The 15,564-nt window shown below is 40.2% G+C and overlaps 1 protein-coding gene across 1 annotated transcript; it reads right to left on the bottom strand.

Annotated features, from left to right (window-relative positions):
- Positions 1-464: 464 nt before the first annotated feature.
- On the bottom strand, positions 465-4,519 carry LOC149158799 (transcription factor MYB106-like). The gene is made up of 4 exons (XM_089433385.1): positions 4,277-4,519; positions 4,055-4,175; positions 3,853-3,936; positions 465-881 (listed from the first exon to the last, which is right to left on the bottom strand). The coding sequence occupies exons 1-3, from the start codon at positions 4,407-4,409 to the stop codon at positions 3,897-3,899; spliced, it is 294 nt and encodes a 97-aa protein (XP_089289511.1). The 5' UTR covers positions 4,410-4,519; the 3' UTR covers positions 465-881; positions 3,853-3,896.
- Positions 4,520-15,564: the final 11,045 nt, after the last annotated feature.

Genomic DNA, 15,564 nt, shown 5'->3' with positions numbered 1-15,564 from the left:
TTTAGTGTCTAACTTGATTGTGACCATAAAATTGAATAATAATAATAATAATTATTTTATTTTATTGTCATTTTCAAAATAAAAATGTAAAAGTTGTTATTGTATTTTAATTATGATGCATTGTGAGTATTTTGTTATTTTATTTTAATTATAATGCATTGTGAGTATCCATAGCATGAGTGTTATGGTTGTGGGTATCCAGATAAATTTTCCAAATTTTATATTGTGTAAAAAAATTTAAAGATAATAATAATATTTGTATTTGAAAGAAAAGGAAAGAAAAAAAATAATAAAAAATAATAACTGTGTGTCTCCAAAACTCTATCATGAGGCGTATGAGTTGTACGTGTCCATGGCATGAGCCTTAGTAGCGTGTTCTATCCACAATATAATGAAGTGCACACAGTTCAATGCCAAAGGGATCAATTGGCCGACATTTACCACATAATCCATGAACGTGAATATATTGGTTATTATGGGATATAAGTATTCAAAGTATCTGTGAGAGTTTCGGTTTTGAATTGAGATATAAATAACAACAAGGGCAGCTGCGACGCAGCGAGTCCCTGCATCAAGTTGACTTAGCGTCTCAAGGCATCGTTAACAGTGTGAAGACATGCAGGCGAGCGGCCAGGCAAGCAACTCTAGCTCTCAAACTCAAAAAGAGAGGCTGCAATTTTCCAGTTTTGTCTTAGAACAAAGAGAAATTTTCTTAATTTGCACGTTAAACTCCCTGCGAATGCAAAAAATAGCAAAAACTCTTGCTTGCAGAAACGAAGGGAACGGTTCAGCTTCATCTGCCATCTCCAGCAACTTCTTGAGCAATGATACCAACGGACATCTCCAGCAGCAACTTCTTGAATCAGTGAGAGTGGATTTTCCTGCGACACAAAAAAGCACCAAGCTCATAGTTAGACATTTTGAAAAATAATGCAGATACAGATCCTGTTAACGTTATATATTGAAAGTAATGACTGTGAGGGCTCTAAATCTTCATTAAGGATCCAGTGTGTATGCTTTATTTACTATTTTAAAATTTGTATTATTAATGTATACAGGAAAACCCCGGGACTAGTTTTACAGCGTAGTTTATGTTCTAGGCGAGTCTGGATTGAGAGCAATTCATGCAAAAAAAAGATGGTAGTCCTGTCTGTTATATTACAGGCATCACCGATTTTGGGGACTGTACAGTCTATTGTTGTGATTACCAAGCTACTTAATGAGCCACCGCCACCGCCACCCTCTGTCGCATGATCAGAAAACGTTAAACTCCCCAAACCACATAGAGCACCAGTAAACCATATCTAGTTATGCTATTATGGCATTACATACGTATTTGCGCTTCAAACCCTTCATATTAAAAAAGAAACCGATGCATAAGAGAATGCGTATGAACATCTATGTACACTGAACACTGAAAATTTGTGATATTCAATAATGCAGGCAGCCAATTATTGCAATTGCATTTCTAACAAGATTTAGAAAGCCTGCACATGGAAGATTTCCTGTGAAAAATGTTCTTCAGAATAAAATAACTCTATGGCATGAATTCCCAACGACGATGTGGAAACAAGCTATTTGTGAAGTTTTAAAACAGTAATCCATATCTGTGAAATATATACAAGAAACCAAAACATTGAGATAAACCATGATTAGCCCAGTTGAAAGGGGAAGCTTTTTCTCAAAGAGTCCTCTCGTATTCAGAAATACTGGCAGATGCGCATTATTAGACAACCACGAGTCTACAAAAGACCTGTTATGGATACCTTGTATCATTTGTATATGTGTGATACCTGAGGTGGGAAAAGAGATGGATGGCAGGTTGGTGAGAATTGAACTACATTTCAGCATCCCTCCAACAGCCAATAGGCCCTCGACAAACCCAGCAGCCTATCCCAGTAGCCTTGTCCATGTGATGGTTCATGTTTATGCTTATGGATTTATTTTTGTAAGTTGTAACTGATTATATATATGACTAGATATATCAATAACCTAACTAGGCTTGTTTGTATTTACGAGTTTGGTTCTGGTTCCGTTTTCTCTATGAAATATCATAGATCGATGAGACTTCTGATAATCTTTCATGCAATCTCTTATGTCTAGTTTGGATAAGGCACTTCTTGAATCGAGCCACATCACGCAAGGCAAGAGACGCCACGTCACAAAAGGAGGTCCCACCGTCCTGTGGGAGTGTCAAAGCAATAAGGCACCCACATGATTGTTTTTTCATGATGAACACAGCCACGTATCGCTCATGCAGAAGCATTTCATTCTTGTGAAGACGATGAGAAAATATGGTTTAGCCTCGACGCAGATTTTAAGCTTCGGGCTATCAATTTTATTTGCCAGCGTTCATGGACTTCCGTGGTAGAATCTACCGTGCTGGTGTATTGCATTTTCACGAGAGAGATTTGGCTCGAAGTTTGGTAGTATTTGTATCTGATGCTTCAGTACCAGAAGGGATGGAGGATTTACTCAAAAAGCGAGTAGCCAGACAAGGATTTTATTGCCTTCGCAAAGTCCGCCAGTGACCCATTTCAGTTCATGACGCTGACTCTGTGTAACAGAAGAGTGGGTGCTATCAATAGCCTTAGTGAGTTGAATACCACCGCCAATAAGAAATTACTTCGATGATTACTTGTAAGATATTTTGTATTCTAGATGAATTGTAAAAGAGATTTTGGCTAGAATGCATTTAACCAGGCTGTGGAAATGGATGCAGTCATATCCACACAAGATTTTGACAGGGAGAAGATCCAAAATGCATACAATCAGACAGACCTCTGGTTTGGCCGGATTTCCCAAACGGGACGAAAGCAAATACGATGCTTTTGGCGATGATTTTAAGGTTTCATACAAGCCCATTTTTACTATCCTTTATCATTAAGGTTATTAATATTGTCATAAAATAAACAATAATTTAACCATATATTTTGATATTAAGCAATAAAGAAAAAGGAAACATGCATAATTGATGTATTCCACAGTAAAATTCATCTTGTACATAATTAACTGACATTTATACTACATTCAATTGTACTTCTCTGTTTTACCTTTCTATAATGTAAAATAATTATTCCAACTTACAAATTAATATAATGGATGATCAATAAGATTGAATTTATTCTAACGATTGAGAATTGTAATTGTGACTTGAATGAGAAAAGAAAAGTTATGTTAGCATTTTTTGAATGACCCTAACTCTCAGTAAAACATGTGGTTAGAAGGGACATGTGGCAATTGAATACCAAGCAAAACCCAATATTAGTAAGTTGAATTGCCTATAAATAGTTATTTATTCCTTAATTCCAGAGTGAGGTTGCTTTTGGACTTTGAAAGTTCCTCCAATGAGATAATTGCATGCAAGACTCTGGATTTTTTTTTTTATTTAATCTTGAATCTTCTTTTACTTTTCCCATGATTGTTATACTCTGGAACCCTACAATCCTTTTTCTATTGATACAGTTGTCCATTATTTTATGTGCTTTATGTCACGCACTTCATGTTATGGTGATTATCTACTCTTCAATATATCTGATGCCTTTTATAATTTATTGTGTAATTTGACCCTATATCATTAACAACCTCATAATTCGCGCTGGACATAGTTCTACCAGTATCTCCGCTGGACAGGTATTTGGGGCTGGAATGAACAGTTGGTTACAAGAATTATATGGGTTTTCAGGTATGGCAGTTGGGAGAGATTTACTGAAGAAAAAAAAACCATGTGGTGGCCGTGATTGGGGATGGAGCCATGACAGCAGGACAAGCTTACGAGGCTATGAATAATTCGCAAGTTTCGCTGCCAACTGCCACACTAGACGGAGCTGCGCCGCCCGTAGGAGCACTTACCAGGGCTCTCACAAAGCTCCAGTCCAGCAAAAAACTTCGCAAACTCAGAGAAGCCGCCAAGGTAACATTTTACATATATTTGTCCTGAAAACAAGTGGAATTTTGTTTAGATTATCTGGGTTTATTGAATTTATTTTGATCTTAGATGTTAAGAATATTTTGGAATCAGATAGTTATAATTAAGGTTATTTATTCCACCTACCTCATGTATGTCTGATTGTGCAGCGTGCAGCTGGATAATGGTCTGCTCTTCTTGCAGGCTGAATTCGGTCTGAGATAATTCGTCCACCGCAAGCGGCAGCTTTTTCCACACCGTTGCAGACCTGCAATACAACAAAATAAAGCCCCACGAGCAAATTTGTGAAACATCCTTCTGTTACAGGGAATTGAACGCTAACACAGATCTATGCACAGAAGTCGTTACCTGCATTGACTGGAACGGATCTCCAGTTGCCAAGGCCGTGTTGCTCGATGTATGCCAGCAGCTTCTTGTCTTCTTCGGGAGTCCAGGGCCCTCTCTTCACTCCAGCTTTGTCGCAGCACGGTGCACGGCCCATGCTTCAAATTTAAAGAACTGAAAGAACAAAAAGAAGTTTCACAGTCCCGGAGCCTGGCAGCACAGCGGCGGGACTCGATCGTGTGCGGGAAGCAAGAGAAGCAGAACAGAATAGAGTGGCGAATGAGCAATGGAGTGGTGCGTGCATAGAATAAATAAGTGGCGACATCAAACTACACAGCTGCTGTCCATGTAGCACGCACAGCCCCTGCATGCACGGACACCTGCACACCTGGAGCACCAACACCTGTTAACATCAAAGCTCAGCATACCTTGCAACCAAAACAAAGCACCCGTTACCCGTTAGCATATCCTGCAAACGAATTAATGTTAACATTAATACCAAACCGTGACGGTTAACGATAATGAACAGGTCGCAAATTTCCGAAATAGCCTAAGTTTTGGCCTCTCCCACCTCGGGAAGAGGCCAAATAAGATGGCAGTCCTTCGGCATCTTGGCGGGGAGGGCAGACAGCCTTGAAACTTTGATTTAACCTTGATATAACTGCCGTATAACAGAGAAGCAAAGGGGTGAAGTAATGCTAAGTAGGGGTCATATCGATTACTATAATCCCTGCCGGATGCCAGATGGCAGGGACTAATAAGGCAGTTGAGAAAGATAAGTTACAGAGCCGAAGTGTTTTTTACAAAAAAATATTCAGGAGAGGAGATGGCTAATGCTGCCGACGGAAATCAATTTCCACAAGGAGACAGGAGACAGCGACAGCTTCCACCTCGAGGGCAAGGGCAAAGGCAAGGGTCGGGGCCGCGACTAGGACAAATACAATGTAATGTATTGTTTTTCTGTGGAAAGTTGTGTATTGTTTTGCCAATTCCTGCATACATATCAACCAACCATTCCTTCCTTTCTTTGTATGCAGATCCATCGCGACATCAAGTACAAGTACAAGTACAGACGACATTAATGCCTAGACCAGCGCACACAAGTTTTGGATGTCAAATTTTTGCTCCCCTTCCTTATCAAGTTTATGGTCACGGTCAGGTTCCATACAATATTTGTATTTCATATCCACCTATTTTTGTTCCCCCTCCTCCTCATGCGGCTCCTGTGTATGGTCATGGTCTGTATAATAATATTTCGTCTCCACCTGTTCCTGTCACTGTTTCCGCTGGTACTCCAATTCATTGTCACGGTCCCTGCAACAACATTTCATCTCGAAGTGAATCAAGAATGTTTTATCCTCAGGCGGAAGGGTTTCCTGGACCGAGATTTCCACCACCTCCTCCTCATCATGATCATCAGGAAGAGGGACTTACCCGGCCTCAACACCATCAGGCAGAAACGCGTCCATCAAAAAGAGTTGCTCTTACCCCAGAGTTAACAGGACTCCCGCTGGAGAGAATGATACAGTACCCAGTGCATTACTGGTTTAGCCCAGAAAATCTACGGGAAGATAAATTTCTGAAACAGAATATGGATGCAGAGGGCTGGGTACCCATTTCACACATTAGTGTGAGTATCTTAGTAACTACTGCATTACATTACTATACATTACATTACTATACATAATGCGCTTTTAATTACGAAATTAATACTGGTATTGGGGCTAATATATATATATATATATATGCACGTGGATGGATAAATGCATGATGCAGCTAGCAAATATTGAGCACATCAATTGCTCTCTAGTAGCGGAGAGTCTGCGAGATTCACCTAACGTTGAAGTTAGGGTAAGCCTGCCTACTTTTTTTTTCGGTATGGTATGATTCACCTTACGTTGAAGTTAGGGTAAGCCTGCCTACTTTTTTTTTCGGTATGGTATGATTCACCTTACGTTGAAGTTAGGGTAAGCGTGCCTACTCTATGGTATGGTATGATAATTGATAAAAGATCTGATGATAAGGAACAAATATTTGGGGTAGAGTTTTTAATCCTCCAGTATTAAGAACAAACAAAAAAGAGTCTGCGAGATTCACCTTACAATTAGGGTACCTTTTTTTTTTCCTTTATGGTATGGTATGGTATTATTATTTTAACAGATAAAAGATCTGATAATTCTGTGGCTTCTGGAGTTTTGATGTTTAGAATCCATTTGCAATAATCTTATTGGCGTTGTTAAATTATACCTCCAGTATTAAGATTTGAAAAAACTCTGCTCGCCTGCTACATGGAGTTACTCGTCATTACATGCGTTGTAACCTCTGCTGCTTATTGTTCGTCTGCTGCATGGGGTGTTCAATTCTTGTATATTAAACCTAATCTATGTTGTAATTTCTTTCAGGAAAAGCGAGAAAAGTAAGAGTGTTGTTATGGTGGTTGCTGTATATTTACTGAATTCACATTACGTTACGCAGCACAACAGCCCGCAGTGGACTCTACGTGCGCAGTTTCTAGGGTCGATTCATTCCCCAAAACACTAACACGCTGTACAAAATTGATTACAGAACGGTGTGAAGCTGGGGGCATCCGCCTAATTTGTAGGCGCATTGCCTCTGGCCGACTTTGTACACTATTTTACTGGGGTGTGCACCATTCATCAAAATAACGTTGGCAATTACATTCAATTAGCCAACTATGTTTGTACAATATTTCCATCCACGATGTGCATCATTCATCACAACAACGTTGGCAATTACATTCAATTAGCCAACTATGTTTGTATACTATTTTTATTTAGCCAACTACGTTTGTACGATGTGCGTCTTTCATCAAAACAATGTTGGCAATTACATTTAATTGACCAACTATGTGTATACTATTTCCTGGATCTGTTCCTGTCATCAAAACAACGTTGGCAATTATAATGGTAACATTACTTTGGAAAATAATGGTAACATTACTGTAAAAAAACATATTTATTATGTTATATTGTTTTATATTTTAATATAAAAATATTGGAAAGGAACTGGAATTATATTTAAAATTAAATTTAAAAAATAATAACAATATGATGCTACTAAATTAAATTAATTTAAATTAAAATGCATACTAATAAAATATAATGTACTACAAATAAAAAATGTACTACAAATCAAAATTATCCAAAAGTAAACCTTTAAACTATATATGAATGAAATTGATAAAATATAGAGAAAGTACGTAGCCATACTACTGGGCTAAGATCATAGAATTGAGAGGTCAACTAGTTTCCCAAAGAATAGTAATTGAACATGAGGACATCGTATTCATTTTATTGATTACAAAATATTACATCTTGGAATGTTTTTGCTCAAGGTGTTTGTGGTTATGATAATTTTCCTTAATTTGTGAATATTTAAGATAATTTTGTATATGATATAATGTTGGAGTCATATTTATGCTAGCCAATGTCTAGATAAGAATTAGGTTGCAAGAAGTACATGTACTATAGTAGGAGTGGATTAGGGGTAATCCTTATTTGAGACTACTTTCTCCATGGTCTCTTGTTTATCTTCAAGTGTTGGATGGTGTGTGGACAATGGAGAACCACGACATGTGTGTTATAGACATTTTTGTGCCTTACAGCTCTTAGCATAAAATGTCCATAAACCAAGGGATCCTAAGTCCCTAAAAGTGTTGTTCCGGCCCCTAAAGGAACAAGGTCAACAAATTACAGCTTCTCCCAGAAGTTCTCCACCAGAAACTGCTCAGAATCAGTCAAATCAGGATCATTTCAGCTGCTCCACTAGCTAGTTGCGTTGCATAGCACCCAAGTACACTAGTTAGGTGCGTTGCAACACACCTAAATGCACTACCAAGGTGTGTTGAGTAGGAAATGACAAATGGCAGTGTCATTCCGCAAGGTGGACAGACAATGGAAGCTTCCAGAATCTTCCCCAATGACACTTGCCTCACTGAGTTCGACCAAGGATGAGTAAGAGGCTCTCAGTCTCCAAGTGGAAGCAAGAACTGACAGAGAGAAGCCACTAGTCAGATCATAAGCTTACTCATCCTCTTTGCATACATCTATATATGGATCCCTCATCCCAGAGATCCAGAGGCTGGAATTTTGTACATTGCATAGAATTGTTGCTGGTTTGGAGATAGATATCAGAGTATTGGGTGATTTATGCTTTGTTGGAGGTGAAGAGGGGATTCCTTTGCTGAGAGGTTGATGCTGGATCAGGAATCATCGGTTGTAACTCCTCCTGGACCTTCTTGTTATATCAATAAAACTATTTGAGTTTCTCCTACATGCTTGTGTATCAATGATGTTTGTTACAGTTGTATGTTTAGCTTAAATCTGATCCTAAGCTATTTATGAATATAAATCCATGTCTTTGTGTAGTTTTCTTCTTCTGTGATCTTACAGGAACTTGGTGAAGCTGGGCGAGTAAGGGAGCAGGTAGCTGGAAGCTGTCAAAGAGAGGAGAGATTGGATCAAAGGACTAGCGCAAGACACAGGTTGGTTCATCCTATTCCTCTTCGTTTATAGTTCATAAAGAAGAATACGAAAGTAGTTTTCCCTGTTTGTTTCTAAGGTCACTGTCACACCTTAGTGGGATAGGGTCGTTCTGAGTAGACACTTTTCCCGTTAACAAAATGGAGACCATATTGGGGATCGTGTCTAGTTAGTTTGTTTGTGTTTCTCTTGTTGTTTGTTTCATAAACATAGAAGTAGCAATCGAACTGCATTTGCCATTATCAAATGCAAAGTAGACATTTGCTACTTCAATCCATTCACTGGATTTGTTTATGATTTGAACAGCTGATTCAAAAATGATATGATTACCCTTTGTGATAGCTCTTAGACCTCCTTTAAATCCACCCTCTGATTGTGCATTACTGATTGCTTTTACTCGGCCAAAAACCATAGATTAAACTGCAAACCGTGACCTAGAACCCGGATTCAATTCTCGTTTCTGCCCCAGCGCAGGCTCTGTGAAGAGATTCTGCATTTCAACACAGTTCCCGAGAGGGCTACCTGCGCTGCAATCCAGTTTCTCTGTCTAACAGGTGCGCTGATCAGCCTAGCCTTATGCAGCTGAGGTTCTTTGCTTCATTTTTTCAGTTTTGTCTCTGATTTTTGCAGCCTGTGATCAGTGTGTGTCTGTTTAAAAACCCCTTTTCTTTGCCTTAATTCCACCTCCTTTGTACAAAAAGACTGTAGATGTTCTTTGTGTGTTTGTTACATCATTTACAGTTTTCCATTGAAAAGTAGAATAGTCATACTGTCGTCCTTTGATTTAGATCTGTCGTAAGTGTCGATTTTGATCTTAGGAGAAAGTTTATTCGCTATTGACAGTCGATTATGCTTTTACTTTTGCCTTTGGTTTGAATTTATGACTTTCTAGTGTCGAAACGAGTATTTATTTCAAAATCATAAAGTGTCGTAATCATCTCTACCTTTTGATTTCGAAAAGAAGCTTGTTTGTGTTTGTCACTTGAAAGCAAATTCAGATTTGTACATCAACTTTCTTTTTAGGCATCAATATTAAGAAAGTGAAAACAAATACATGCATATGTGCATTTGCATATTGATAGTCTGTTTGGCTTGATTTAGGAAAAGTGCATTTACAGTGTGCTCTTTGCTCTTTGAGAAAATATTATGTCTTTCTTTTCCCCTTGTAGCTAGGATTTTCATTGCTGAAAAGAGATAAAAGTTTGCTTATCATCTTTAGATTGCATTTTAGGAATTACATCTACATCTCGTGGTGATCCCAAAAAGCAAACTTCTAAGAAAGATCAACTTAAAATAAATTGAATGAATCTAACAACGCTTTGGAACTTAACGCACAACATTTAGAGGTCTAGGCTAGAGACGTATTCCAGCGTCGTAAAGCCTGGTAACTGTTGTCCTCGCTGATGGTTGGGTGGTTCCTCCACTTTGAGACGATAAGTGCCAGTACGGACTTGTGCTCCCACGTACCGTCGAGTATATATTGGGAGACCCCTATAGGCTTAAAACCTTTTATCCATAGGAAGCCGTGTCGGCCGCCCTACTGATCGCAATGCACCGAACACAGCATTCAGGAAGATTGACTGCCGTACCGTAAAAAGTATTCTGCAATTTTGCGATTGGTTTGGTACTCCCTTTACCTAGATCTCCAGAGCAGTCCCTTTCGTTCCTTTTCAGACTCCTTAACGGAAAAGGTCCATCTGAGCACTTGTCACTTCAGGCTCATTAAAAATCGAAGGAGACTAGAGTCATCTTTTGTTTTTTCTCGACTCTTAAAAATTGAAAAAACAAGTTGTGTCAAAGCGTCTAAAAATTTATTTTAAACGGAATATTCATACCCTTTTCCTACGTTGATCTTAGGTTGAGAAAATGGAGTCTACCAACCAAGGAATTCCCCTTGGTGGAAATCCTAGTCCCTTCTCCTCTTGGGGAGATGTTGGTGCACCCCATATGGCCACATTGTCGCTTCCAGGACTGACAATTGGCTTGTCAGTATGGCTCTTCTCAACCAATGTCGTTCAGAACACCACTATTCCTGAACAATCAAATCAGCAACCGGACGAGTCCAGAGTTGCCCACCAGCCTTCTACTTCCTCTAATTCTTCCTCTCCTCCTTCCTCTTCGCTTGATGGGGCTAGCAAAGCCAAAAGTCAAGTTCCTAAGAAGAAGCAAGAGAAGAAGAAGAAGGAGCCAAAGGCGAATGGGGGAAAACGAGTGTCGTCTAACGAAAATCCACACACTGCACCGACCAGGCCTAAATCGCCATGTGTCATTTGCAAAGGAGACCACTTTCACAGAGATTGTCCTTGCATCCCTCGGATACTAAGGGACTGGTCTCCTTGTTTGCACAATCCGGTGTCATCAACCTCTGATGATCATGTTGAAAACACACCGTCAACTAGCGAAAGTGAAGCCCCAGGACAAAAAGGGAAAGCTAGATTTCCCTGTAAATTGTGCGAAGGCAATCATGCCGTCCACCGTTGTCCCTTCTTAGACGAAGCGAAAAGAGTTTAGGATGATTGTCCGGTTTCACCGTTACGACTTCCTCTTGGATATAAAAAACTCTTGCCGAGTCCGTCGCTAGTTGAGAATCCAGCTGGCCCGCTCAAATGGTCGGCTGAAGCGCCTATCATCAAAGATAAACCATCTGAATCCATACCAGACGAAAGTCAAAAGGTCAAGGCGGCAGTTGACCCGGTCTTGCCTTCAGAGGTTTTATCTTCGGATGATACAGTCACTGAAGAGAACAAGGATGACACCGTCCAAATTCTCTTCATCAACACAGACTCTGACGAACATGGGGGCAATCTACCCATTCCCTTACCGCAGGAGGGAAGTTGGTCAGAGCCATACCCGGCCGTCTACTCGGTCCCACCTCCAAGCAACCTAGTTGTCTCCTTCGACTAGAATCAACTAGGCAAACCCCGTTTACCAGCAAGCATACCATTCCGAATTATCGTTCAAATATATAGAATGGTCATGGCTGGTACCATCATAGATGAGGGGGCTCCTGTGAGTATCCTTTCCTCTATTGCTTGGAAAGCGCTTGGTTCACCATCGTTGTTGCCTGAGATGAGAAATCTGACAGGCTTTGATAAAGGAACCAGTCGACCTTTAGGGATCCTTCCCGATGTGCCCATAACATTGAGAGGGAAGACAGTTCAAATGAACATAATGGTTGTTCAAGGACCCTTGGATTATAACCTACTCCTTGGACGAGACTATATTTATTGCATGGGAGCCATCGTCTCCTCACTCTTTAGAGTAATGTGTTTTCTGCACGAAGGAAGAGTGGTCAAGCTCGTGGACCAGCTTTCATTTCCCGGATCACGCATAGCAAATAGTCATATACCATCCCTAAATGGTCTCTTCACGCAAGAAATGTCTCAATCTCCAGTCCGTCCTCCCGATGAGCGAGAGTAATTCGGAGGGATATGACTGAAACCCAGGGGGCATGCGTCCTGGTCTGCTTCGGCAGGAAAACTTCGGGTATAGGGTAGGTTTCCGCGGGAGAATATGACTAGTCTGTACCCCGTCCATGATTGGAAGAGGGGTTATTCTAGAATAAGATTCTCTTGTCAAAGTTATGTCAGGGATGGTCTCGCTATATCATCCGTTCACCTTTGTTTATCTCGGTAGACATCGCCAAAGAAGTGTTTTGTTTACTCCGTAAATAGAACAATCTTTGGGTAACCTGTAAGAGGTAGTACCCTTCCTGATAAAATGAATGTTTTGTCAGCTCGAATAAAGGGTGACCCTTCCTGATAAAACGAATGTTTTGTCAGCTCGAATAGAGGGAGACCTCGAAACTCTGTTTTATACCTAGGGGCATGCAAACCTTTTGGAGTGCAGCAAGGGGCGACTATTTATTTTTTAAATTTTTAGGACCTCTAACCCTTTAAACTCGTAGGATTAGTCGTCACCTAACTTGCATAAAGAAAGGATTTGGGGCAAAAATCTAAAAGTTGCCGTTCTATATGAGACATTCTTATCATATGACTGGATTAATCGAGCAGTTTTAGCACATAGTTCAAGCTCGTTAAAAAATAAACATAAGACATGAGCAAATGTTTCCACCCGCATTTAAGGTCGTTAAAAAATGAACTATTCCCCGGTAAATAACCACCATGAATGAAGCATTTCAGCCATTAAAACCTTGGTCGTGTTTGCACCGTCACCTCCACTTTTCATTGGCCGATCATTCACCTCCATTTGATTGTTTACCCATTTTGAGGAACAGCTGCGAAGAGTGATTTCACTAGCCATCCTTGTGACACTGTCGTGATTGGAAAATTCCAAGCCTTACCTGGAATCAGCTGCTACCCATTTTGTCACTCGTTCCTCAAAAGACGAGTCTTCTTTAAGCTCTTTTCAACTGACTCGTAAAATATGAAAAGATTGTCGAGTTTTGGCCTTCCAGCTCGTTAAAGCGACCGGAAACGCTATCCCTCCTCTAGATTTTAATCTTTTTGGACCTGAGGGATTAGTGCACAAAAAGATCGAGCGCTTGTTTTGTTCGGCTCGTTAAAACTATCGAAAATTCATCCCTTCTGTATTGTTTTATACTTTTTCGGACTTAAGGGATTAGATGACGAAAAAGGAATTTTGGAGTTACCTTTACGTACCTTTTTAGACTCTCTAAAAATGAAAAGGACCGAGTTATCTTTGTCGTTAAACTCGTTAAAAATATTAATAGCGACAAACTTTTCTTTAGACGAGAACGAGTTTCACTATCGCTAGGCTCGTTAAAACATAGCGATGGGTTTGCCCGAAGGGAAAATTATAGAACAAGCATATGTTATCCTCCTCAAGCTTGAAAAAAATAAAGAGGTACTGGTCAACAATGACTGGGGAAAAATTGGGAAGAAACTCAAAGAATCTTTATTGATAGCAAGTCGCTCTTGAACATGACACTTCCACTCCGTGCCTGAGTCGGGTTGGGTTGTTTCATTCACCGGTCACATCACCATGGTCACGCCATACCATCCACATTTGGGGTAAATGCTACCAATCCATCACATAAGTGTCGCCGACATGTTCAAGAGAAGTCATCCAGAGAAGTCACCCGTGTCCCATCCACTACCATACATTATACTTCATTCTTTCATGACCGCCATCCTGAACCATATATCATCAGATTGTTTTCACCTCCATCAAAATCATTTGCTCCGTTTCGCGTCATTGATGTGGGATTCATCAAGGCCCTCCTTTGACGGATCGCTTCTTGTTGACATCAGCTCATTATCGAAGAAGTTGATCTAGGAACACCCCATTCAGTACTTTGAAGCTTGCATGCCTCAATGGCAAGTTTCTCACTTCCGGCGACAGGTATACATCAATGACCTTCGACCGAAAGATTTTGCGTGGTGTTCGACGCCAAGTCTTTTATTCACACCACATGAATTGTACTGCAGTACCTTGAGGGTCATCAGCATTATCGGTGATTCCTCTCGCGCTTGTTAACAATTTACATAATTGACTGGTAATCAAGCGATGTCTTTCCGTGTTCGACTTCAAAACATTTCTCACATGGATTGACTTGTACTTCGAGTGAAGATCGGACGAGATTGAAGACCCCGGATCTAGTTTCATCCATCCGGGCTGCGATATATATTCAAGAGAATAAAGACATTGAAATGTACAGCATTGCAGCACAGATAATCATCCTACCAAAAGGATGATGACTCTATCAGAATCATCAGTCTACCATCAGACGATTGTCTGTCCTATGTACATGAAAATGAATTTATAAAGCTGAGCATGGGAATGCCCACCTCAGCTAGATCATGAAAACAGTATGAAGATAATGTATTGTATTGTATCTTATTACAGGTCTCCTCCCAGCATTGAAAGAACTCCGGATCCTCCTAATAAAGCATTTCACCCGATAAACGGCCTCATACTTTAGGGGGCAACTGTTATAGACATTTTTGTGCCTTACAGCTCTTAGCATAAAATGTCCATAAACCAAGGGATCCTAAGTCCCTAAAAGTGTTGTTTCGGCCCCTAAAGGAACAAGGTCAACAAATTACAGCTTCTCCCAGAAGTTCTCCACCAGAAACTGCTCAGAATCAGTCAAATCAAGATCATTTCAGCTGCTCCACTAGCTAGTTGCGTTGCATAGCACCCAAGTACACTAGCTAGGTGCGTTGCAACGCACCTAAATGCACTACCAGGGTGCGTTGAGCGGGAAATGACAAATGGCAGTGTCATTCCGCGAGGTGGACAGACAATGGAAGCTTCCATAATCTTCCCCAATGACACTTGCCTCACTGAGTTCGACCAAGGATGAGTAAGAGGCTCTCAGTCTCCAAGTGGAAGCAAGAACTGACAGAGAGAAGCCACTAGTCAGATCATAAGCCGACTCATCCTCTTTGCATACATCTATATATGGATCCCTCATCCCAGAGATCCAGAGGCTGGAATTTTGTACATTGCATAGAATTGTTGTTGGTTTGGAGATAGATATCAAAGTATTAGGTGATTTATGCTTTGTTGGAGGTGAAGAGGGGATTCCTTTGTTGGGAGGTTGATGCTGGATCAGGAATCATCGGTTGTAACTCCTCCTGGACCTTCTTGTTATATCAATAAAACTATTTGAGTTTCTCCTACATGCTTGTGTATCAATGATGTTTGTTACAGTTGTATGTTTAGCTTAAATCTGATCCTAAGCTATTTATGAATATAAATCCATGTCTTTGTGTAGTTTTCTTCTTCTGTGATCTTACAGGAACTTGGTGAAGCTGGGCGAGTAAGGGAGCAGGTAGCTGGAAGCTGTCAAAGAGAGGAGAGATTGGATCAAAGGACTAGCGC

The sequence above is a fragment of the Pinus tabuliformis genome, chromosome 5_2, assembly GCF_031772625.1.
Source record: "Pinus tabuliformis cultivar Carrire ecotype Pingquan chromosome 5_2, CPIR1, whole genome shotgun sequence".
Classification (NCBI taxonomy): domain Eukaryota; kingdom Viridiplantae; phylum Streptophyta; class Pinopsida; order Pinales; family Pinaceae; genus Pinus; species Pinus tabuliformis.
The sequence above is the reverse complement of the archived record's forward strand: the minus strand, read 5'-3'. Positions and strand labels throughout refer to the sequence as shown.